The sequence below is a fragment of the Drosophila santomea genome, chromosome 3L (assembly GCF_016746245.2).
Source record: "Drosophila santomea strain STO CAGO 1482 chromosome 3L, Prin_Dsan_1.1, whole genome shotgun sequence".
In the NCBI taxonomy this organism is placed as follows: domain Eukaryota; kingdom Metazoa; phylum Arthropoda; class Insecta; order Diptera; family Drosophilidae; genus Drosophila; species Drosophila santomea.
This window is the reverse complement of record NC_053018.2, coordinates 10,160,485-10,185,706: the sequence shown is the minus strand read 5'-3', so window position 1 is coordinate 10,185,706 and position 25,222 is coordinate 10,160,485. Positions and strand designations below refer to the sequence as shown.

The 25,222-nt window shown below is 40.7% G+C and overlaps 1 protein-coding gene across 2 annotated transcripts in view; it reads right to left on the bottom strand.

Moving 5' to 3' along the window:
• Positions 1 to 2,578: 2,578 nt before the first annotated feature.
• The window catches only part of LOC120449377 (junctional adhesion molecule A), a 65,802-nt gene continuing 43,158 nt past the window's right edge, over positions 2,579 to 25,222 (bottom strand). Inside the window, exon 6 of one of the 2 annotated variants that reach the window (XM_039631810.1) lies at positions 2,579 to 5,417. In XM_039631810.1, the coding sequence (XP_039487744.1) occupies positions 5,047 to 5,417 (371 nt within the window). In that variant the 3' untranslated portion in view covers positions 2,579 to 5,046. The remainder of the gene's footprint in view (positions 5,418 to 25,222) is intronic. The other variant, XM_039631811.1, reaches the window with a different exon arrangement.

Here is a 25,222-nt window from a genome sequence, read left to right as displayed (position 1 = left end):
CCAACACCCGCACCCCCGCCCCCCAATGCACCGCAGCATTGTTGAATTTTCGGTTTGGCTGCAAAGTGATTTACGCAATTAAAATAATTTCATTCAAATGGTCTATAATTCAACTGGCATTTCATGCGGTCGCTGTAGCGGCCAGTTTATGCCCGACCACATCGGCCATGACCACGCCCTCGCGGCCCAACCGCCCCTTGTCACTGGAGGCCCTTCGAAAAATAATGGAAAGTTGGCATTCTATGTGCCCGGGAATCCTGGGTAATCAGGACATAGATACAAAGTATCAATTGTTTATAAACAGGCCAATATAATGAGAGGCCAACGTTTTCATTTCTATGATCCCTATATATTCCGAATTTCTTTAGCATTTTTATTTAATTAGTTCATCTATACTCTTATAAATCTTGAAATGCATTCTTCTGTTTTCAATCCCTTGTAAGCAGGAAACCTGTATACTAGGACATACATAAATATTTCCTGAAAAGCTTTAACACGATTTTTTTAAATCTTAATAAAATAGATTACATTTCCAATGAAAAGTACATATGCTTTCTTAGGAAATTGCTTTTACCTTTTCCAATTTATCTTTGACTTTTTCTGTGTTTCTGTGCTGATTTCCAAGAAACTCCTGAAAATTGTTATATTTGCTAGCTGATATTCCCTAGTAATAAATACCCTGTTTCATGGCCATTCAGCGTGCAACTGTCATTTGAGGAATTCATGCGGATTACATGCTACAGTATGTTGATGGCATCCAAATTTTCAGTCGAATTAGCTGGCGAGTGCCGGCAAGGAATGCGGTCAAATGCGTTTGTGTGCGCCGCCGAATGTTTTGTCAAAATGAAAATGTGTATGTGAAAGCAAAAATCTGAGGTCTGCGGCGCCGTGTAGCCTGTTTAAAACTGAATTCGCAGGACCCCATGGCGTTCTCGAATCAATATTAGGCCAAAGCCTGTTCCTCGTCCTGTTCCTCGTCCTGTTTCTCATCCTGTTCCTGTAGCTGTTGCCGTTGCTGCGGCTCTGGTGGTGGTCGTAGCAAGGGCAACAAATGTTTCTAATGCCTGCCATTAGGCAGAATCTATCAGGCCAAATTACATGCCCATGTCCTGTGTAGTAGGCTGTACGGATTTAGGAAACTCAGCCGCCGTTCTACGTATCCTAAATCCAAAATCCAAAATCCGGCCAACAACAGCTTGGCACTGCGGTTGCTTAGGCAACCAGAAATTTGCATAAGCAGCGCACATCAATTTGGACTCAAGTGAGCGTATAAATATTTTTATGCCAACGCAGAGTCGCAAAATGGTCTTTGAATCAGAGCCCCAACTTTGGGATCTCATTGCATTTGGCCGGACTACGAAATCCAGCCTGCGGTCAAAGGACATCCACCTTATAGCATTATTATAATTATTTTGGATTCGAACGCAGATGTGCAGGCGAGTAAGCCGGGATTTGTGGTGCAATTTAATAGAATTATAGCTGCACTTCGGCGTTTCGCAGCTGCCCATCGAGGAGTAGTTAATTAATGAGCTCGCCCCGAAATGCACCTACATTTTGCTTTCGAAAGGGGTTTAACTGCGTTTGTTTGTCTGTCAGGGCTTCAGTTCATCACGGATTAAAAAATTACACAGTTTGTAATGAGACTATCTTTAATCGAAAAAAATAAATAATAGAAATCAGGTATCGCCTACTGCACGGGTAAAAAGAAAACTGATCTAAATATGTGTTTAAATAAGTGCATAAAGGAATAAGCAGACGTAAACAATTGAAATCTTCAGATTGCAAATCTTTTTCTGCAAACAAACCGTTTGATGTAAGAGGGCTCATTTTAAGCCGCATACAAACCGGCAACAATATATCCAAAGCTCCTTGATGAATAACTGAGTACCATGGCCTAGCTGCGTAAGCAAACACACACTTTTTAAATACTTTTTGAATAACTCGGGCGTGAGCTCTGTTTGTTTTCTGCTACGTGAATTGAGCTGAAAGTAATTAGAAATGGAAGAATGTCCTGTGTTATTGCAACACATCAGCAGGACAACAAATGTAAATGGTTTTGCGTAGCTACCACACATACTTACTTGCCTATACCCTCTGTACCTCACCTCATAAGGACACCCACGTCCTTTTCGCATCATCCTACTCCTTTGTGCCAGGAGCAATCTGTTCGGTGTGCATAAGCTGCGTACTTCGACTGTCCATGGCTCTTCTATGGCCGCTCCCTTTCCTTGTTTTAAGCCTTTTCGATTTATTTGCTGACCCAGTTTTCAACGCCTGCCATCCCGCCGTCCTTCGATCCTGCCATCCTTCCATCCTGGCATCCTGCCGTCCTGCCATCCTGGCCGAAGCTGTCTATAATCCAGCGATTACATGTGACACACGCATACGTTGCAGCTTATTTTTCATTTCTTCGAATGTCGCCGAAGGATGCAGCCAGCCAGCTGTTTGGGTTCCCTTGTAGTTTTGCATAAATAATTGAGCAGCAGTGCCTTTAACACTGCTAAGCCCCCCGAATGAGAACGCCACGCATGGGTTAATTTTTAAATAAAAAATTTTAATCGTATCATTATGTTATTCATTTTTTGTTTTTCGCTCATGTCATTTGTTGTTTTACAATACTGTGGCGACAATCATGGCGCAAAAGACAAACAACAAACTCAGTGTTTTCGCTCGTTTTCCGGCCGTGTTGTTTGGCTTTTGTTATCGTTTCTATTTGTTTATTATTGTAATGCTCTGCTATGTTTCTTTATGATGTCATATTTTTATAATGCTTTCACTAGTTTGCCATTTAGGCTGTAGGTTTTCAACAGTTAAAAGTAGTTCGTTTTATACAGTTCGATTGCTTTATTACAACTATTTAACTATGTCGTTAGTTCACATACATAGCACGTAAATTTACTTGACTATTGCATAATTCTAGAGCTTCACTAATTAACTTTAATATACAGGAATTACTTAGCTGATGTCCTACGAGTATATATATGTATGTATGTATGTCGATTTATTTACTGCGCTTTAAAGTTTAATGGCAAATGCTTGTGGCTTATAGCATTAGCATTTCGTTGATTTGGAATTTCTAATTGGCTGGCATATGTTCGTGCCCACACTTAAACTCAAGTACGCATATTCATATGTTTCATGTTTTGTGGGGCGACTGCTTATAGTTTTGATTGGTTGCATTAACAATTATTAGATTAGCTGTAGTCAGAAACACAAGTTGCTCGAACCTGGCATTTAAAATGCAAATGATTCGAAGCAAGAGTAAATTAATATAATTTTCATGGTTTCCATTTGCTTAAACGGCAGACATAGAAAACAATCGGAAGTTCATCGGAGAATTGGAGTTTAAATTTTTGTCTGATTCGAAACTGTGTGGTGGGAAGTGACATTATCGTTTATGGTACAATTTGCCAAAAGCTTATGACTAACATTATTTTTACCGATTAACGAAAATTAATAAAACTAGCTTTGCCGCAGCAAACCAAATGGCGTTGCATAAATCGGAATTATGTTGCATTATAATTGTGTTCAAACATACATAAGATGGGGAAAATCACATCACATTTTAATTGGCCGAGCATTCTCAATAAATTTGAATGGGTTATCGTTCGATTACAGCGGCGAGTGTTAGTTAATTTGCAGGTCTGCCAAATGGAATTGTTGTTTTATAATTATAACAACTATGAGCTATAATATTTGCTGTATGTCAACAGAATTTTGTTACGTGAAATCATACCTATTCCAATTTTTTACATTTGAATTACTAATTAAATCAATTTATTGGGTGGAGTAGGATTACTTTTTAATTATTTTTGTTTTCGCTGTACACTTTTACCATTTGTTGTAATTAAAGTTGCGCCATTGGTGGTCAATTAACACGACAACATAGTTTTTAATTAAGATTGCGAAACTAATGGCAAGCCATTATTAAACTAATGGCTTAAAACCGGATGTGGCATTCAAATAAAGCCATTGTGTTTAAATTTCGGCAAATTTAAAGAAATTGTTAGATAAATATGGCGCAACATTTAATAAACATTTCGAAATGAGACAACTTGGTCTACCGTCAATTATATAAACGTGTCATTAATATCACTGCAATGAAATATTAAATAAATTGTATTTGATTGGCTGAATTAAACAGAAAATCAAATTTACATTTTGTTTGGTGGAAAATTGCGCAGTGCAAATATTTGCATGATATGGCAATCAATTTAAATGTTTTATGACTCACTGCTGCTCTCATTTTGCTGGCTTATTTGGCTTGTCTACGTTTTTATCTAATTATTTAATACTGCACTGTACACTGCACTTTATTTGATTATTCAATAATTTATTAAAAGATTCAGTGCCACTGGCCATAGAGATTACTCATTTCTGTTCTGTTTGTGATACACATTTTTTTTGTTATTTTCTTCGCCAAACGCTCGGTTACGCCGTAATTAAATTTAAGTTTGTTATTTACACACATCGTATAGTACATTTTGATTTTGTTTAAATATACACATTAAATTGTAATCAATAAGCTTACACAAACTATTATTTATATAAATACATTGCATTACAACGGCTTCGGCAGTAGAGGAGTTTGGGTGACATTTTAATTAGCCATATTTAATTAAGAGTTTGTATTTTTTTGTTCATAGATAAAATAAAGAAATTAAAAAATTTATTAAATAGATCGGGTGCAGCTGTAAAGATCGTCACAAAAGTCCTTCTTACTGAAGTGATTATGTAGTTTCCTTATTATAAATAATAATGTTTATTAATTCATTGAAAATGATTGAATTAATGAGTCAAATTTAGTTTTTTGTTAAAGGAAAAATTTAATTATTTATTAAAAGTTTAGATTACATTTACACTCTACTGCGCCGTTATTCGCAATGTGGTTTTCGAGTACAAGTTTAAAACTGGCATACTAAAGGGCTGAGTAGCAAACACTCAAACTGCAATGATCATTCACACACTCATTGATGCTTCCTAGTCGAACACTCTCGCACACATTTCATGTGGCTCCTTGAATTACTCTATTTAGTTGGGGTTCGATCATCTGTGGCAGGACCTTTTGGCCAGGACATGACCGGCGGTCTGGCGACAACTTTTGACCGCAGGACACCGCTTCCTCGCTTCTGTAGACGTTGTTGCTGTTGCTGTTGATGATGATGATGCTCTTGCGGCTGTCACACTTTCACTGGATGCACTTTCTCCCGTTGCAGTTGTTGTTGCCGCCGGCAATGGTAATTGCGATGGTAATGGTAATGGCGATGTTAATGACGCTGGCACTGCCGAGCTGCACTGTTGACTACTGTAGCAAAGGACGAGGCCCAGCAGCAGGACGATGGTCAGCCAATTGTACTGACAACCGGATGAGCCAGTTTGCATTGCCTCCGGATGTTCACCTGAAATTATGGCCCGAACTAATTTCAACTTTATTGCATTGTCTTGAGCTTACATGTTAAAGCGGTAAATAAAAGCAAGCAAATGTGCGGACATGTATAGTACAGCAATGTGTATATGTATATATGTACATATATCCTTGCGACTCCTTGAGTCAGCGTGCCGTAACTGAATTGACCGTCTTTATTTGTTGCGCTCTGTTTGGCCCCGCATAAGTGTACGAGTATGTTGTCTGTTTGTTTGTTTGTTTGTTTGTTTGTGTATGTTGCCTAAATATTTAATTAATGCTGCAGTGTTTGGTTTTGGGCCAAAGGAGCCGAGGGAAATGGACAGACATTTGTGATTTCTGCCTGGACAAACTCGGTGTCAGTCGAAGCGTATGAAATATTTAATCATCAAACTGTTGACCGTCGAATAATTAGCAAATTTCACACAAGCCTTGCGCCACGCCAATGCCAATGCCATTAAAATAATGATTTAGTCAGATGATTTATCTCTCGATACTCTTGGGACCCGGACACTTAATTTGCCCGTGAGAAGTAGGCAGCACAATGTAACCGTTAAATTGCCAAAATGAAGTGGGCCTGTTAACACATCACACACTTCAGTCCGACAGTGTTTGCACGCGATGCTGGGCAAAGGAGTGCCTACGTAGCTACGTAAATAACACAAAACACCTTTAAGGACTCGTGTATCAATTACACATGTTCAACTGGCCGAGTGTGTGTTGTCCCTGTAATTGATTGAGTTGAGTTTTTCCAGCCATTAAACTTGCCACTCGAATTCACTACTCTGTCTACTGTACGTTGTGAACAATGCGCAAACAAACATTGCCATGATGTAATACACGGCGTATGCGTGATGAGCGCGAAGGGATTGTGCCTGTATGGGGTAGGGAGTATACCCCCATCAATTTGCTTGTAAACAGATTGCGAAGGTCGTCGAGGGACTCTCCAATTCGAATTCGGCTGCTGCACAACAAGATGGCCAATAAATTTAGATGATGCCTAGTTGTGGGACGCCCGCGCATACAAACATATCACGCATACGCAATGTGGCCTGCCGTGCGGAGACTGCGGCACAGGACAATGTATGTATTTGTTGACAGCACAGGAATTATTAATAACGTACGTGGCTCACATAATTCATCATCAGAGCCAAGAACCCGACAACCTTTCTCCAAACGCTGCATAACTAAAATATCCTCGAGCGTTTTTTGGGAAGAGGCTGGGAAAACACAAGTCACGAGGCAGCTTAGGCAAACGAAGGCGAATAAAGTGCACTGAAATGGAAGGAGCTGCTATGGTAGTCATAAAAAGCTAGTCATAGAAAAGCGAGCAGTAAAACCGAACAAAAATGCTAACTGATATATGCAAAATTAGCGCTGATGGATTTTCAGGAAGGAAACCGGTCATGGAAGGATGCAGCTAAGCAACTACCAAGTTCCAACTTCCACACAAAATTCCGCCCAAGGACGAAGTACGCAGGACGCAGGACGTAGGACGCAGGACGTAGGACGTAGAACGCAGGACTCACGACGAGCTGAGCTAAGCTGAGCTGCATGCACGTAGTTTCGAGTGTTTTTACGAGCAGCTTTGCATACTTTGGCAGTATTTTTACATTTTCTTAAACGCGCTTTGTTTGTGCAGTTTATGCCGGATGGCGGCTGACAGCCACTTGCCTTCCGCACTTTGCAAGTGGCGCGGCCTCTAAGAAGCGACATAAAGCTGCGATTTGGTTTTGCTAAGCGCCATTCAATTACGCTTACAATTGCCTCCCCAAAATCCTTAACTTTTCACTGGATGCGACTTCTATCCACCAGCCGTCTACTGTAAATTATACAGTTCATTAGCGCGATTGTTTCAGGCCCAATTGAGCCTGTTAACATTAAATAATGTTTAATATCAAGTGCAAACAAGTGCGAATGGGCAGTAATGTTGATTGCCATTAATATTTGAGAATTCATTAGAAAACTGCCAGCAAGGCAGAAAATTCAATTAAGACGAAGATATTTAAACGTGGCATAGGCTTTGTCACAAAGCAACGAGAGTTTTTCATGAAATTTGATATTGATTAATTTCATTATGAAAACATATTATTTCTGGTTACGATAATTGAATGCATGAGGTGACAGTATCTTAATATATTTGGCAACTATTAATTTACAATTTACTTTCAATCTAAACGTTCAAAAGCAAATGCCTTTGAAACGAGCATCAAACAAAACAAACTAAACTCTAATTAAATTCTAACGCATAACATGTCGTTTAGTGATGTCCTTATTGAACTTATGCAAATAATTTTGTATAAAAGAGAACTTTATTTCGGTTGTAGCATGTTTCAGAAAATTTAAACTGAAATGCAAGAGCTTTCAAAAGCCCTTCTATCTCTCTATTTGCCTTTGCAAAGCATAAAGTATGTGTTGCCTGTTGGCCAAGTGAAATGTTTATTCTGTTACCAGAGAAAATATGGGGCTCAAGTTTTACCAAATATTTTAAGGACGATGCAGTGCTGTGTGTGCGTTACTCTAGCCAATAATCGGTAATGGCTTAAATGGCCTTCGTTCGAAGCTGAAACTGTAACTTAAACTGAAACGGAGTCGAAGAGCTTGGTCTATTGTTTCACTTCGCGTGCTTTTCAATTATGCATTAAGCTATCGTGGGATGTAAAAACGCTTTGCTGCTGCTGCTTGACACTGTGCACATCCGGTTTGGGCATGATAAGCATTTCACGGACTTTATCGCCGGACGGGCATGGGCATGCAAGGACCACACAAAGGACTACGGAAAAGGACGAAGAAGGAGCTGCCCGCTGAGGTGGCATTGCATTCCGCGGAGTCGTTCGCTTCCTTTTTTCCACTTTGCTGCAAGTTTATAAATAAAATGTGCATATGTGACACTCGAGCACGCAATGCCGTTGGCAAGGAGTTCGCCGAAAGAGGCGGCACCAGGAACTGGGCGTGGCACCAAATACCAGAGCGCGAACAAAAACCGGAAGCCATGCATCGGCTTCCCCCCTTGCCGCCCTTCCTCCTTCGGAAAAACTCCCCGCGAAAACTCGGCTCTATTATTGTTTTTGCCACACGTTGCGGCTGGCTAAAAGTTGCGCTTGTTTTTCATCCTGCGTTGACATTTACGTCGCTGTCATTAATTTTAAGCTGCACGCTTTTTGGGCGGCAGCCTCGAGTTCAAATTACGATTTATCCGGCGACAAAAAAAACAAAACAAGAAACATAAAAAAAAACTAAGAAACACCCACCCGCATTTGCATTCACAATTTCGGAATTTACCTAAGCTCCGCCGGGGAAAATTGTTTGCAAAATCGAGCACAAACTTTTCAGCGCTTCTGTGACTTTTGTGCATTGCGAGCATACATTAAGGTTTTTACGGGTGCCACATATTTATATTTGTTACCAGGTCGTATATTATGGAGATTAAAGTGGGTTCTAAGGGTGTGCTCCACAAATCTCAACGTTAGCCATAATTATTTGTGGTTCTTCCTAGTTATTTACTCCTAACAAATCAATCACTTTAAAAGAAATAGTTATCGTTTATAGGTTTTGCTGTAGAAAACTCATGAATATCTTGGACTGACATTTATCCACTTAAGCAAAACTTTAAGGCCCATTTCTCTGTCTTTTATCGACATTTATTCAGCAAACTGTGAAGACTGTTGCTTCCTATCAACATTTCTGGCTGCAAAGTGTCCTAGAACTATAAGAAAATCCTGAGCTTATTGCAGGTACAAAATATCTTGCTGCTGCTGCAAAAGTTTCCAAAAAATTCCCTTAATTCTGTTTTAATCAGTTAAAATGCCTGTCTAAGCCGTATAATGGAAACTGAGTCTCAGCGCTTCTCATTGAAAATGTAATTTAAAAGTTTTTCATTTTCATTTTATTATATACACGCACACACAGTCGTATATACTTATGGCCAAAATTGTTGTTTTTATTTTCTTGCAGATTTCGTTTTGATTTTATTTGGCACAAAACTATTTGAAAAGTTTTGAATTTAATGCGCAAATACGTATTATGCGCCCTTCGTCTTGCCCCCATGTGTAAACTATATATATACATGGCTATATATATGTGTATATATATCTGTTGGACATTTTGTCTGACTGTAATACATTCTAACAATATTGTCGTTTGTCGCAGCATCTCGTTTCGTTTCGTTTAGTTGAGTTTTCGTTGGAAAGTTTGTGCACTGCCTGGCTGAAATAATAATTGAATGTCACTTGAACGACAAGTTGGGCTCGAATCGAGCGGAGAGTGGAAATGTGAAAGAGTTGGGTTCTGAAGGCGAATCCGGCGAGAAAACTACAAAACTACCAAACAATTTTGTCAAAGTGACAAAATGCCGAACGGCATTTGGCGGCAGCTAGCCAAAAAACTTGTTTTCACAGGCTTAGCCAAAAGTCTCTGGCTGTATGTGACTGAGTCTCTCTGCCCAGTGAGCACAATATATATGTATTTTATCAGCGGTTTTGCTGGCTTTCGACTTTGTGGAGAATACCAGGGCATAGTTTTTGGGAGGATTTTGGGGGTTTTGGGGGGTAGAGACGTGGACGAAGGGTATTCCAATTGAATTTTGAGCAGCTCAAGGGGAATTTTTAATTGAGCGCAGGCAAATCTTTTGCCCCAAGCAGACCGCACACATAGTTTCGTCAGATTCGGCCAAAATCCAAAGGCAAAAGCCAGATATCCAAGCCCAGCGAAAGCCAAAGCCAAAAGCTGTAACCACATTTTAAGTCCCCGAAAGCGACTCATATAAATCACGAATGAATTAAGTGTGGCCTGACCTGTTACCACTGCTTTTCCTTGGATTTCCCGTGCTCTTTGTAGCTTTTTGTGCTCGCCTCGCCTTTTTTCTTTTTTCTTTCTTCTTTTTTTCACTCCTCGCCACTCGTTTTACTTTGATAAACTTGAGACGTGCGTCCTTGGCGCTGCTCAGATGTGTGAGTGTGTGAGTATGTATGTAGATGTATGTGTGTGTGTGTGTGTGTGACTCTGACTTGCTGTTTGCGTAAGTCAGGACCCACAACAAGGGATCCTGGAGAGCAGGATGCCCTTTGCCGTTCGTCATTTGAGTCATTGCGGTCAAGGCAAATGCCCCCACTGTCTTTGGTTTAATGTTTTAATGCTTTATTTGCACGTGCTGACGTTTATCTCAACTGCCTGACTGTGGCTCCCACACACACACACAAAGGACTCGCAAGATTATCGGGCCAAAAAAGTTCGGCCAGGCCAAGAGGCGAAATGGCAATGGAGCCCCAGCTCGCAACTCGCTAGACCAAAAGAAGATTACCCAGCAAATTGTCCTACTAATGTGACGCACCCTCAAAGAGAAATAGAGGTGCAAATCTGAAAGATTAAAAGTGTGTGTTTATTCAAAGCCAGTGGGAAAAAGGTATACGCTTAAGTGTTCAAGCTGCGTTTTTTTGATTGTGGTTGCCAGATACACTCATGTTTTTAAGGTGTAAACTGTCAATTTAAAAACATAAATATATTTTTAAGAAACTTAGGCTCCGCGGCTGGATGTTATCTCTAGGTTTTGTTAGATTTTATTAAATTTATATATTATATATTTACATATATATTCAAATTTTGTATGTGCAATTCTATAAATATTCCTCTTTTATATTTGGTAAATCGCAATTTGTGAATCGCAATTGAAGCTCTATTATTAAATAAATTATTATATGTATTGCAATTGGCTGTGTGAACAGAACATGCAAATGTTTGCAAACGTTTTCCTTAATGTAGTTTACTATTATCCTTTTGGATATCCCCACATTGGCTGGCCCACGCAATTTAGGAGTAGCAAATGTTTGCTGATTTGTTGAAACGTTGATGCACATTAGGCCACGTTCGCAGCGAGTTCCACGGGTGGCTGGGTGAGTGTCCTTGGAAACGCCTTAGCCTTTCGACTTGGCGATTGACTTGGCTTGGTTCTTTTTCCGATGGAGTGGGGTGGGGTGGTGGAAATGGGTGGCGAAAGTTAGTCTATGCAGCGCACCAATGCCGTCGAGTCCTGCTGCTGTAGCCCAGTGTGTCTGTATGTGTTGACCTATCAGTTTACGTGCCATTTAGCACTCAATTAAATTCGTACAGCGCAAACACACACACAAGAACATTTAAGAAAATGTGCGCTCATCAGCAGGCCGAAAGGATCAAGGACGAAACGGGTGGGGCAAAGGATTTCCCCCGTCTGTCCAATCATTGGCTGGCTGCCTTTCAGCTTTAGCTTCGGCTATTAATCAAGGATGGCAGTGAGCATTTGTTGAAAGCAATTTATTTCGTTATCAAATGGATTTGCCCGAGAGGAGTGTTAAAAATTATGCAGGCCAAGCGAAATGGGAAACTTTTGAATTGCATTTGAGTCCTGGGATTTCAAGGAGCTGTCCAGTGTCCACAGTCCACATGAGTGAGTGTTTTTGTTTGCTCTAATTGAATGTGTGAAGTGCTCTGGAGAACATAATTCATATATATCGATTGGCCAAATGGTTTATTATTCAAATTGAGATCGCCAAGGCTCAAGGCTGAAGACGACATCCTGTTAAGTGCAGATAGAACTTGTTTCCAAATTTATCTGCCTGCCCTTTATCAAAACACTACCAGCCATGCCACATTCACACAAATAACGTATACGCAGTGTTGGTCTATTGCCCTATTGATTTTTGTCGCTTGATTAAACAACAGCAAGGGAAAGACTGAAATCTGAACGCGTTTTGCAATTGAGTTTCATTATCATGGCCATTACAACAGGCAGCCGGCAATCCAATTACAAATCCTGTTTCGAGCCGCATCCAAGACTCCTGACGATTGGCCGCCGAGTGTCTGCCTGACTGACTGACTGTCTGATTGACTGGCTGATTGAATGACTGACTGACTGGTTGACTGAATGACTGACTGATTGGCTGGCTGAGTGCCTAAATGATTGGAAATTAGCTAAAAGTGCACTTAGCATTAGGAGGTCTCAGTTGCTGCGGAGAGAAGCGGAAGCGGTGGTAAGATTACTTATTCGAGTCATTAACGGATTGCAGCAGCTTATTTGGACGGTCTTGTGACAAGTCTGTCACATATGGCATAAATTAGAGTCAATTTGTGTCAAAAAAACCACATATGTAGTTTAGACTTCAAGCTAAGGTTGCTCATCTGTACTTTCCATAATTAAAATATGTATATTTTCCATTTAAATCAATTTAAAACACCAAACTGTTAGCAAACAAACAATCCACTTTCCGAATCTTTCCGTTTACAATTGAAAGTGAATATCAATATATTTATTTAGTTCTTTTGAACACTAATTTGTACACTACTGATTGCCATTTTTGTTCAAACAGAAAAATAGTAGCGATGTATAAAAACGGCAACATTTCGAATGTTGAAATCCCCTTGGTTAGAGTAAAACTACAAACTCACTTCTGCTGGAAAGGTAATTTAAAACCATTATTATTCAAGGTCTTCTGCTGCCGGTAACCAAAACCGCTTGCCAGCCTTTCATTATCGGACTTTTTCTGGTAATTTAAAATTCAAGCCTGGGGCAGAAAACCCCAGTCCAGTGCCCACTTGAATTTTAGTTAAAGTTTATCCTGTCAATGTGCGCACCATTGAAACCCGAAACGGTGACAATTTTGGGGCCAAGAACTTTTCCGTTTGCCGTAACAATATGTTGTGGGCGAATCCTCTACTATCACTCTCTCTCTCTGTCTCGTTTTCTCTTTGCGAATTCTGTGGCAAGTTTTGCGAACAAAACTTGCCACTGGATATATCCTGCCCGTTGCAGCAGCATTTACCTGTGTGCGTGCCGCCTCAAGTGCTCCATAAGTAGACCCGTTGAATCCTGTATCTATTCGCCATATCCCCCCATATACCCATATCCCATTTCTCTGCCACTGCCACTGCCACACAGCACGCCCCTCAGCCTGGCCACGCCCCTGTGCGTTTAGTTACAGAATTTTGTGGTAAGTAAAACATTGCAGCCCGGAGTCACATGACACACGCACACGAGTGCAGATGGGGAAAACCAGGCAACTAACCCGCACAAGTTGCATTCTGGGTCATCTTTGGACAGGCCTCCGGGGATGAGCATAGTGGTCTGAGTACACTGAAAGAAATTCCCTGTTTTCCCATTTCCCAAATTAATTTAACTTCCTTTTTATCAGATTTTTCGAATTATTACTTTATGTTTTACATATTTTCTAAGCTATGTATATTTCAACAACAACCGCGAATAACTACGTTTTCTAGCTGCACTTTTGCGTATTTAGCAGGATTTCTTGCAGTGCAGTCCTTCACTGCCAACGCAGCGTAAAAGTGCCGTGTACGGACGCACGTCCTCTCATATAGTAAAGTATAGTACAGTGTTTGGTAGGAGCTCGCTGTGGTGCTCCTCAAATATTATTACCAGCATTCTTACCGATATTGCCGTGTACAGGAGTACAGGACACTCCACCCAGGAGGGTCTGCTGCCACTTGCATGCCAACTGGACATGTATTAAGGCCAACTTCAACTTGTTATCCTTGGACAAGCCACATTGCAGCGGAACGAGCGGTTTGGGGCATGCCGATTGAACCATCGAGGTATGCCATACTGGGAATTCATTCGCGGATCGAACTTTGTTCAAGGACTACCTTGAAAAATGTAGTGGTACATTTTTCGTTGCGCAGAATGTTTTTATGAAGCGATAAGTTGGGCTAGCAAGTTTCTATACACTAAGAGATACGAATGCTTACAAACTCAATTTTACCATATACAAAAAGTTTATGAGTAAAATGGAGTTTTAGTTTTTCCTATTAGTAATTGGATAGTTTGATTTATTGTAATACTGCTTAACTTTTATTGGTAACTTTTTGGGGTATCAGCAGATTGTTGTGTCTATTTGATGCACACAAGCATGCCACTTAACTCAAAAGGTCGATGATTTTAAAGAGTTTAAAGAATCCGCCGTAGCGGCAGTAACTTTAATGCAATTTCAGGTAAACGAGTCCAAATTGATTGCAGAAAGTTGTGCGGTTGAGGCGGCGAAATGACGACATTTTTGCAACTGCGGCGGGGCAAGAAATGCAATGTGAGTGCGGCACATAATGAAATATTACGAATATGCATTGCAAAATGTGGGAATACAATTACGAGTGCATATGTATGGGTGCTGTGTGTGCTTGTGCGAACAAGGAAACGTGGGCATTTTTATTTAATTTTGTTGCAGCCGCATTTGTTGTTGTGCTGTGAAGCGCCTCTCACAACTTTGTGCAGTACACGCAGTGGAGCGCTTAATTTGCAACATTTCTTTGTCACAAGAACACAGCGAGAGTGAGCAACAAATAAAACACGAATGCAACAACAAAAGTGGCAACAAATTCCACGCCTTTAAGGCGGCTGCCATTGCACAAGGCAACTTGCACATTGTAAATAAGATGTAATAATTTAAAAACGCAGGAACCAAACAAAAAACCATCACAAGAACGGCTGTTTCTTTTGTTGTTTTTTTACAATAATGCGCAAGGGTTGGTCTCCTGTCTGTTGGCAAAAACAGGATAGCTGAAACAAAAGGCAAGGATATGCTGCAAACAGATGCGCAAATACCCTTGCAAAAATATCAGGAGCTTTTATATTGTCCTTACTAAGTAAATTCATTATGTATAATTAAAAAAGTAAAGAACTGTTCGAAATGTTTATTGATGTGTTATTTACCTGTAAATGCAGAAGAACTACCTATTTTTCCGCCCAAGTTTTAATATTTTCCTAACAGAGGTAAGATGTAATTGGAATATATACTTAACTTTATATACCATACTTTATTTAATGAAAAAGTATAGATTTCACAACTTTATAAATGCCGAGAGCTATAAACTGTAGATTGCTTACAACAAGCGCATCTGCAAGTGATTTTCCGCATTATTCCTCCGTGAGAGTATAGAAAATAAAACCCTTTTAAGCCATGTCTGTGTCGTCATCAGTGGCACACACTCCCAGGCACACACACACACACAATGCATGTTGCAATTGACAGCGAAATGGCAGGCAAAAGGCGCAGCTGCTTGCGCCACACACTCATACACACTCATATACACTCATACAAACCCATACACACTCATACACACTTGCACATATGCAGCGGAAAAGCGAGGCAACTGGGAAAAGGCAGCTCGCTCCTTAACCCCACAATGCCCCAGCATTTTCCCCAATCTGGGATGAAAAAGGAGCAGCTGCTCCTCGTGGCCAAAAAACCGTTTCGTAATTAAGTGCTGCTGGCAAAGTGTGGCCCGTATGTGGGTATGTGTGTGTGCAAGTGTGTGTGCGTGTGTGTGTGTGAGTGCGTGTGCACTTGGCTATTGGTTGTGGGTAATGAGAGGCCACCCAAAAAGGGGGCGTGGTCCAAGCCTCCCCCGGGCTGCCTTGTGCCACCCAGCCGTCTATAAGCAGAGATCCCTGCTTAGCCATTTGTTTGCTTATTTAAGTTTGAGTCAGCTATATTTTTTCAACTTTAAATTGGAAATTCCTTGAACACATATACGAGTGCGAATTTGCTAGTTCAAGCACTTCCTTTCGCTTCATTATCAACGAACGCGCTTAATCATGAAACTTTGGCTTGGCCAAGCTCAAAAAAGTATACGACGAGTGTGACTGGACCTTCTGAAATTGAAAGCCCGAACAAATTGGAAATGCAACTTTGAATGGGTTAAGCCCGGGCAGGATGCCCAGCAGGCTCAAAGCGAAAACTGCGGTGACATTTCGATATCCACTGGCACAGCAATAGCTGTGCAGAACTTGGATATCCCTGGGAAAAGTTAGTCCCAAAAAACACAAGGAACAAGCTGGGCAAACAATTGGAACAAGGCCAAGAAGCATACTAACAATCGATCTTAACGAAGCTAAAAAACAAGGTTTGACTTTCATTCTTTATTACACATGTGAGCTGTAAAGTACTAGGAATTTCTAAAACTTTAGCCTCAATCAAAAATATGTGAAAATTACATTTTTGTAATTTTTCTAACTTTTAATTCTGAAATCTCTCTTCTATTGGCGCTTTTGGACTAGCTTTCAGTTCATCTTGAACTTAAGGCGAGTACGCTGTATTCGCATTCCTCAAACAATTTATCTCAAGTTATTAAATCGAGCACAAAGTAATTAAATTTTTTGATGAAAGATTTTGTTGATTGTTATGATAAGCTCCCGGCTTTCGTGCTATGCGAATAATTTCTATAATTCATGGAAATGTCGGTGCTCACGAGTTGGAGCAATAACTTCTTGAAACAGCTAACAAACATAGCTTTAAACATTTAATCTGATAGGAAGATATTTTGTACTTGGGTGATAATTTCCTAAGACTCACGGATACAATTAGATTGGTAAGAATAAATCTCTACCCGGGGTAAAAGGATTCGTTAAACAATTAGTACCAAAATTTGAGTTACATTCTGGCCAAATTCGGAAGACAGAAAGCCACGTTCTTCATATATATTATATAGCATTCACCCTGGAAGATGTGAGAGTGTGTGTGTGTGTCCCATTAGTTGAAAAGTAAGCGCCGCCCGTTGAAGCTCACACAAAAACATTTGAACAAACGAGGAAAAAGTGTGCAGAGCTTTTTTAGTTAACGCCAAGCGTTTATTTTCAATTTGCTAGCGAATTATTCCCACACCCCCCTCATTTTTTTTCAACACACCCACACACACACCCACACACACCCACACACAACCACGTACACACATGGCCTCGCCCTTAGCCATTGTTTAAGCCGGCTGCTATATTTTAAGGTTATTTCGCAGACCTTAGTCCGTCGACTTTCCATACCCATTCTATTTTCCTAGTATTTTGCCAGCATTTCCCTGCATTTTCCCGGCATTTCTTGCTGCTTTCTGGTTGTTCTTATTCCGCTGGCGGCGTTAAGCAGCTTAGCAAAGCGCTGCCAACCGACATAAATTAAAATGGCCAACGCTGCTTTTCCGTTTGTTTCCCGTTCTTTCACTGCATCCGGTCACCCACACACTTGCACACACTTGCACACACATACACACACACACACCACTTTACTGCCACTCGTTTTGTTCATTTGCGTGGCAAACAAATCGCTCGAGCGGCAACAAATTGAGTTTCTTTATGATGTCCCATTTGCCGTGTGCAGGTGTGCGGATCACTCGGCCCTTTTGCACACCCGCGGGCATCTCAATAGCACCAGGTTTTGCAAGCGTATGTTGGGGAAATGTTTGTATTTAAGCAAATTTTTAAACACAATTTAAAGAGAGAAATTTTTAATAATAAGTAGATCATTTTAAACATTCATTCGGTTAGCATTATATAATAAATCTAAGTTTAGTTTTTTAATAATTAGAATTAAATTGCTTTTGAATGAAAAATAATGAATAGAGAAAAATAATTTTTTCAGTCCAGACTAAAGGAATATCTTTCTTAAAATTTGTATTCCAATTTGAAATATATTTTTAATGTTTAAATATATTTTAAAATGTTGTAAATGACTTGTATTAATATTTGTAATATTTTTTACTTGTGCTACTATTATGTTAGCCTTAGGAGTATTTTTATATGTGTGGATTGGTATAAATGTGTGTTTGGCGTTGGGTTTTGGGACAGTTTGCGAGATGATTTTTCACTGCGCCCTTTTTGGCTTTTCTTGGCCCGACTTGGCTCTGTTTGTCATCTGTTTGGCCACCGGCGAATAATTTCTTATATCAATCACAATTAATTATGCAAGCCAGACGAGCGTGTGTGGTGCAAGTGTGTGTGTGCTAGGGTTGCCTTTAAATGATATACGCCCGACATTTTTCCTTATTAGATTATTCATGCAAAGGTGCGCCGGAGTCCGGAAAACGCGACAGCATCAGCGATATGGTTTCCTTGCCTCCGGGAATCGAAAGTGTAATTTCACGGTGGCAAAAGCTGATGGCTTCTACTGTATGTACTGCATGTATGAAACTACCTCTTCCTGTTCTGTTGATACCATTTGGTGTTGGATATACGGGGCTTCCAGCCACACTTTGCGCGCAAATCGCTGCTCAAACAGCCAAGTAATTGTGACCAAGGCGACCGGAAAGGAATTTCCATTACGATGGAGGGAAATGTGTAAGTGAATATGATATCTCACAAAATGGACTGGTAGATACCTTCGAACTTGCAAGGAGCTTAGGTCAATGGAATTACTCAGTACAAACAGTCAAACTCACTCTTTCAGATGTAATAAGATAGTTGAATAATTAAACATAAATCTTACAACTTCATATCTTAATTGTATACCAAATCTTTATAGGTAGAGAGAATCCAACATTTTGGCTGACACCTATTACCATAAAATAGTATCATTTGCTCTTCCAATTCGAAATATAAGTTTTACTTTGTGAAATCTATTTACATATATAAAGTACTGCAGACTACACCTGCTATCAAACCTGCACCTTCGTAAACTACACTCCTGATACCCATTGGATGTCCTGGAAAAAAAAGAATAAGGACGACACGCAATAGGGGGGGGAGGGGGAGCAACGAGCGCGTAATGAAGTGAAAATTGTCCTTAAGCATCAATTTGCAACGGCGACAAGGACCACAGGGATGTCGATGAGACACGGAGATCCTTGCGCTACTTGCTGCGGTTTGCGGTGTACCCTGATAATTTGATGCCTGCCGATGCGCGATAAATATAATTTGTTGCACGTCATGTGTATTAACTTTTCGCAGACACTGTCTGTCAGCCTGGGCCGAAGGACAACGAAGGCGTGGCTGCACTCGAGGACTTTCCATTATGCAGCTATTTACACACACACACACCCAGAGTAGAGGAGGCGTGGCATGTGTAGTGACCCCCGCCCACAAATTGTAATTAAAATTGCATAGCTAAATTGATTATGTATATAATACAGCCATTTCTTTCGGTTATGATGGCCGCCCATGCTTTTGCCAGGCGAAAGCGTAGAGAGTATCTGTAGTTGGCAGTAAGTAATTTGCAGCGGGTCGCCAAAGTTCGCCAAGTGGAAATTTTTAATTAAAAGCAAATGCCTTTGAGTTTGAGCAAATTTCTGTATCATGCCCGAAACGCTTGTGGTGCAAGATTGCGGCAGGGAATTCAATCCTTTTTTGTGCTCTCGTTTTTTGTGTCGGTGTGTTTTATTTTTGTATCATTTTTTGTTTTTTTTTTTGGGAACAACCTTCAATTAAGCAACTGACCGCCTAAGGTTTGGATTTTCACCTTCACTATTTTGGCGGTGAAAAGTGCGAGCAGCGCACTTCAATCTGGGCAAGATTCAGTGCAACATAAGCATTTGTTTGTGCAACACAATGACGCTCCGCATCCTGCAGCCTGAAATCTGGATCCTGGCACACATCATGCTCATCTCCACGTGGGTTGCATATTCGCAGTTGGAAAAAAATCGGGTTCAGGCATCTGGCAATTTCTGCGCGCTTCAAATCGGAATTTGTTGTTCGTTTTTTCACCGCCTGTTGAGCAAAAACTGCAATGCACTCAAAAAAAAAAATAATACAAAATAGTGAGCATACATCATTGCAGCTCCAAAGGGAGCAACGTCAGTTTTTGTAATAGACAGGTGAACACTGCCAACGGACAGGTGGGCGGAGGGCGGGGCGAATCAAAGTTGGAACAATTCAAAAAGAGCTCATATCATCTTTTTTCTGTCCCTCAGAATCCTTCCTTTTAATTATGGGTAAGCATAGGATATGACAATATGCCAATTTGATGAAAGCTTATCAAAGTCTGCGGTGTTGAAGATTGGAAATAAGAGAAGGATAGCTTAAGAAGGTAAGGGAAGATATCTAATGTTTCGGTAGGAGATAAGGAGCATATTAGGAAATTTTTAAAATGCTTTTTAAAGACTCCGAAACATGTCCGAAAATGGAAATATAAAATAAACTAAAATGAAACCCCTGTTACTTAAAGTTCTAACTAAATACAACTTTTTTAATTGGCTCCATGTATAAACTGTGAACTTTGATGTTTGCTTTTTGATAGCCAGACTAGAACATTGAAAAGACCATGATATGAATAACATTTTTTACTTGGAATTTATTCTTTTGTCGAGTCAAAGAGAAAGGAAATTGCACATTTCGGTAATAATGTACTGCTGCAGGGGAACTCTTAGAAATCCCTAAGACAAGGATTAATCTAACTTAGAATTGAAGTTTATTTGCTTTACAAAAGCATTTCATTCATCTGTTCAACTGCTGCCTCTAAAGCAGCTAACCAAATGAAACGTCAGAAAGTGAGTTTCAATAACTGACTGCTGTCTGTGCATTTAGTAATTAAATTGTGAGCGAAAATTGGCATTTAATTAATAATCCAAATGCAATTTTTGATGCCCCCAAGGAGCAGCGAAATAACACCAATAAGGGCCAAAAGAGTCCTGTCTGGCAAACAAATTACCATTTACCATTTGGCAGACACGTAATCTAGGAAACAGCTTGGTCCTGGTCCTGGTACTGGTCGTGGCTAAAATACCTACTTCACTAACGGCTTTCGGTTCGTTTAGTATAATCAAAGTGGTCAACAAATGAATGTGTCACCTGTGCAAAAAGCCAAAGCCAAAGCCGCACAGCAGGTCTTTTGGACACATGTACTATTGAAACCAGTTGGGTAATAAAGCGAAAGGTAAAAGCTGAAGGGCAAATCCGGCAGTGGCAAAAACATCATCATCATCCCTAAACAAGTCTGCCAGCAAATTGAGGCATACAAGCCATACAAATAAACACAATTTCGCACGATGAAATTAAAGTTTATGCCGTGTGAATTCGTGCTCTTTGCTATTTATGAACTCTATATATTGCACCGAAAAAAATATAATAAAATTCGTAGAAAACAAGAAAATAACCTTTAGTATTTATGCAAACATTTTTTTGTGATACATTAAAGACTTATTCGTGTTAAAAAAAAAACGCAATGTTGCTGTTAAAACAGATCTCACAGTACGTCTGTTGATCCTTTTACTCTGCGCATCTTCATTTCTCTTAGTACCTGGAAATCTCATTAGAAACCAAGCAAATATACGTTAGCACCCGATGTGCTGGCTTAACTTTGTTAATGTGCCAGCATGGACGGCAGTGAAAGGGAATTCGCCTAGGGGATCAGCCCATAAATGCACACAGTAGTGAACTTTAGGACTCTATTTGGACCGCTGGACTCCCGGACGACGACAAGGACTCACTCATAGACGAGGGTCCTGGCGACTGGCATATTGAGCAGGGCGCTTAGTGGCCGCCGGAAATGCCCGGCAAGCGGAAGTCCACCGGCTCCAGTCCAGGAATCCCCATTCTCTCTACTCGCTACTACAACCTGCCGCCTTATTCAGCTGACCGTAAGGTGAAGTCCATGGCAATGACATTTACTATACACTCCAGCTCACCCGATGCTCGACTGAATGATTGATGCCTTTTATTCGTTTTCACAATTTGCGCAAAAACTTGATTTTCAAATCACATTCGTTAAAATCCCCAGAGCGTCCCAGGACGACTCCCTGGCAGCAGGGAATTGAATGGGATTGGTTAAAGGGAATCGAATGGCACGGCATCGTCAGTGGGAGTGGAAGTGGGATTGGGAATACAACATTAATGCCAAAGCCAACATTATGCAGGGGCAAGTTGTTGCTGCCTCATGTCATGTGACAAATTTGGAAATGACAAAACACACCACGATGATGAAAAATGCTCGACCCCCACCGAGTGAGCTGGATAATCGACATTTTTTCACCGATTTCCCTCTTTGTCTTTTGCCATTTTTTTTTTTTGGCTGCCCGTTTCAGTTGTCATAATTGAGTTTTGCAGTGTCCTCAATTGGAATGGCAGTGTTTGGGCAAAAAAAAATTGATTTTTGCCGGCTACTTAAACCACCCGCAATCATGCAAGCACACAGTAACACACACACACATGCACATAAGCGAGAGAGCAGCGAAATTGAAAATGAAAATTTAATTAAATTTTGATATCCGTTCTGACCATAAATGAGTCCAGTCCAGCTGTAATTTGGGTAGCCGTCTCGTTCGAGTCCTGGCCAGTTGGGTCACATTATGACTTGATTTCAATTGAAAATTCAAATGGCATGGGGTGGGAGGGGGGTGGAAAAGTGCAACCGTCCAAATGCATTGATAGAAGGCCAATCTGCTGGGATGACTTTGCCAGGACACAGCAACATACACACACACACACACACACACTCACACAGTATCCTTTGAGATTAGAGCTGCCAGATTGTAAAGTTGACTGTGTGTGTTGTTCGTGGAGCTTAAGCTGCAGCTGCAGCTTCAGCTTCTGGTGCATCTGGTGTGATTATACTTTTGCCCAGTGACCTGGAGTGTCCTTACTTTCGATTGGTTTGTTTGCCCAACTCGGCTGCCAACGTGTCCCATCATTGTAGCCACTTGGCTATGGGCTCATTTACCCAGAAACCTTTTAATACTCCCAGTGCCGTGCAGTGCAGCAGATGCACTGATTTAAATTAATCCGTATACTCTTATCATAACGTCGGCTGCTAAATGATAATACATTTCACTGATTTGATATATTGTATGAGCTTTGGCGAGCGATTAACATAAATAATTAGATTTGGGTCAAGTCGGGCGGCAATAACGTGGCTAAAATCGAAATACTACAAAAGCCTGGCCAGCGAACCGAACACTTTCGGCTTAATAGTGCAGCCAGTTATGCTGACCTCAAAATACACACGAGAACAATACGTTTTCCATGAAATTAGGTTTTCGCATAAATCTTTCGTAAATTTCCGAAGCCAAAAAGGAGGAGTATGAGGTGCTCAGGTGCGTTTACGATTGTGTGGGTTAAGTAGCCATAGTTTACACGCCTGTAGATCCTTCCGCCATTTTTCTTCTGCCCTTTGTGTATGTGTGTGTGTGTGTGTGTGTGTGTGTGGGACTGTGGCCTGCGGTTATTGTGGTTGCAGCTGACCACTGTCCTCCACCCAACACGCCCACCTGACCCCCAATGCGAAAGGTATCGCCTGGGCAACGAAATTAATCTCGTAAAATGTGCCAAAGTAAAAATGCAGAAATAAACAAAAGTAAAACAAAGGCCTGCCCCAAAATCCCCCATTCGTAAGTGTATCCATGACACCACCCTCAGCCACTCCCACCCACTGAGTAGCAGAACAATCCACCCAACCACCCAAGCACCACCCACTCCACATATGTCACGGCAAAGTTTCGTATGCTGCTGCTCATGTAATTTATCAGTAAATTAAGCAATTTATTTTATTTATTCCATTACGTAAATCATGCAATTTGGCCCGATTTCATCATAGGTCGATGGCAACAATTTTCTGCCAACGGCAGCGATTTCTGCCCAGGATTTACATGCCACGCAGCAAGCTCACAAGTTTGTTTTTACCTACACGCTTTGGTAATTTTATTAAAATCACTTCGAGTGCCTGCCGAAAGATGGAATTCGCCTCTTTTCTGGGGGAGAGGCACTTCGAGCACGCAGTGCTCCCATAAAACCAAACATAATGGGCATCAGACTCAAAGTGATACTGGGGCATGGGGTGTGAGTCCTGCGAACCACACGATAGAAAAGAATATCCGCCCACGTACGCATATGCGTCAAAACTTGGCTAGAAAATGTATGAATCTAATAAGCAAACGCAAAAGCAAAAGCCGTATATTATTAGCTGCGGATTTGTTTGCCGCCAAACCCGAAATGTTCCTCCCTCTTTTACGGCTGCGAAGGAGTTATCCTCTTGACTCTTTGGCTTTGGCCAAAATATCGGGTTGGTCTGTGGTCGCAGGATCCCAGCATCCTTCCCCTCCCCACACTTCTCCCACTTCTCCCACTTCGCTTTGCTGCTGTTCAACATGGCACAAATTATGTTAGCTGGCAATCTCTGAGGATTGACTATGCATGAAGCGAAGGCTCTAAGAATGAGAGATTGTGACGGCGACAGAGCTCAGATGTGGAAACCCACACACGGAAATGTTATCATAACTTATGGACAAAGTTTTTCCAGGCATTAGTTTTTGGGAAATTGCACTGTAGGAAATCAGAAGGATAATCAACAAAAAGTATTTTACATTTAAAATAAATGACCTCTAAAATTGTCATGAGAAAAACATTCTAGCGTAAAATCCTTTAAATTTATATTATCACTTATTTTCAGGATGTAAGGTAATTTATAATTTATCTAGTTCTTTTATGTTTAAATATTATTGAACTTCTCCGAAATTAACATTATTGTTTGAATCGCTAGATTCACGTAAATAGAATAACTCTCCCAACTTAGCTACCATCTGAATTTAATAATTACAGAATGCTCTATAACCTCGTGGCCAATTAAAGTCCTGTATCTTTCGCAGTGTAATTGTTGGCGCCTATCAACAAAATGCCATCATTGCCATTTAAATACACACATCTCGCCTCTGCAATTTGCTGTAGCTTGTATTAAATTGTGTAGCCGGAATGCCAAACTAGCTGCTGCAACAACAGTGCGTCACATTCGCATAGACCCATCCACACAGGAAGTGTTGGCTTTGTGTGCTGCTCCTAATGTACAGGCTAATGGGTCGGGAATGGAGGGCAGGTGGACAGTTGCCAGGATTCCCTGAACCCGAGAACTCTCGCCAACTTCAGTGACACACGTACACACGATTAAAGGCGAAAGATGGCGAATAGAGCATACCTGCGAACTACAGTGGAAAAAGAGTTTCAAAGTTTTCAAATAAAAGAAGTCGCGAAATACAAGAAAGTAGAGTTTCGTTTTGGGATGTCAGTCTGGTATTCTTGCATTAGTGGCATATTAACTGAAAGATGCCCCATGCTGTCGAACTCATCTCTTCAAGTCTTAACTTTTGCCTATGCGGAAG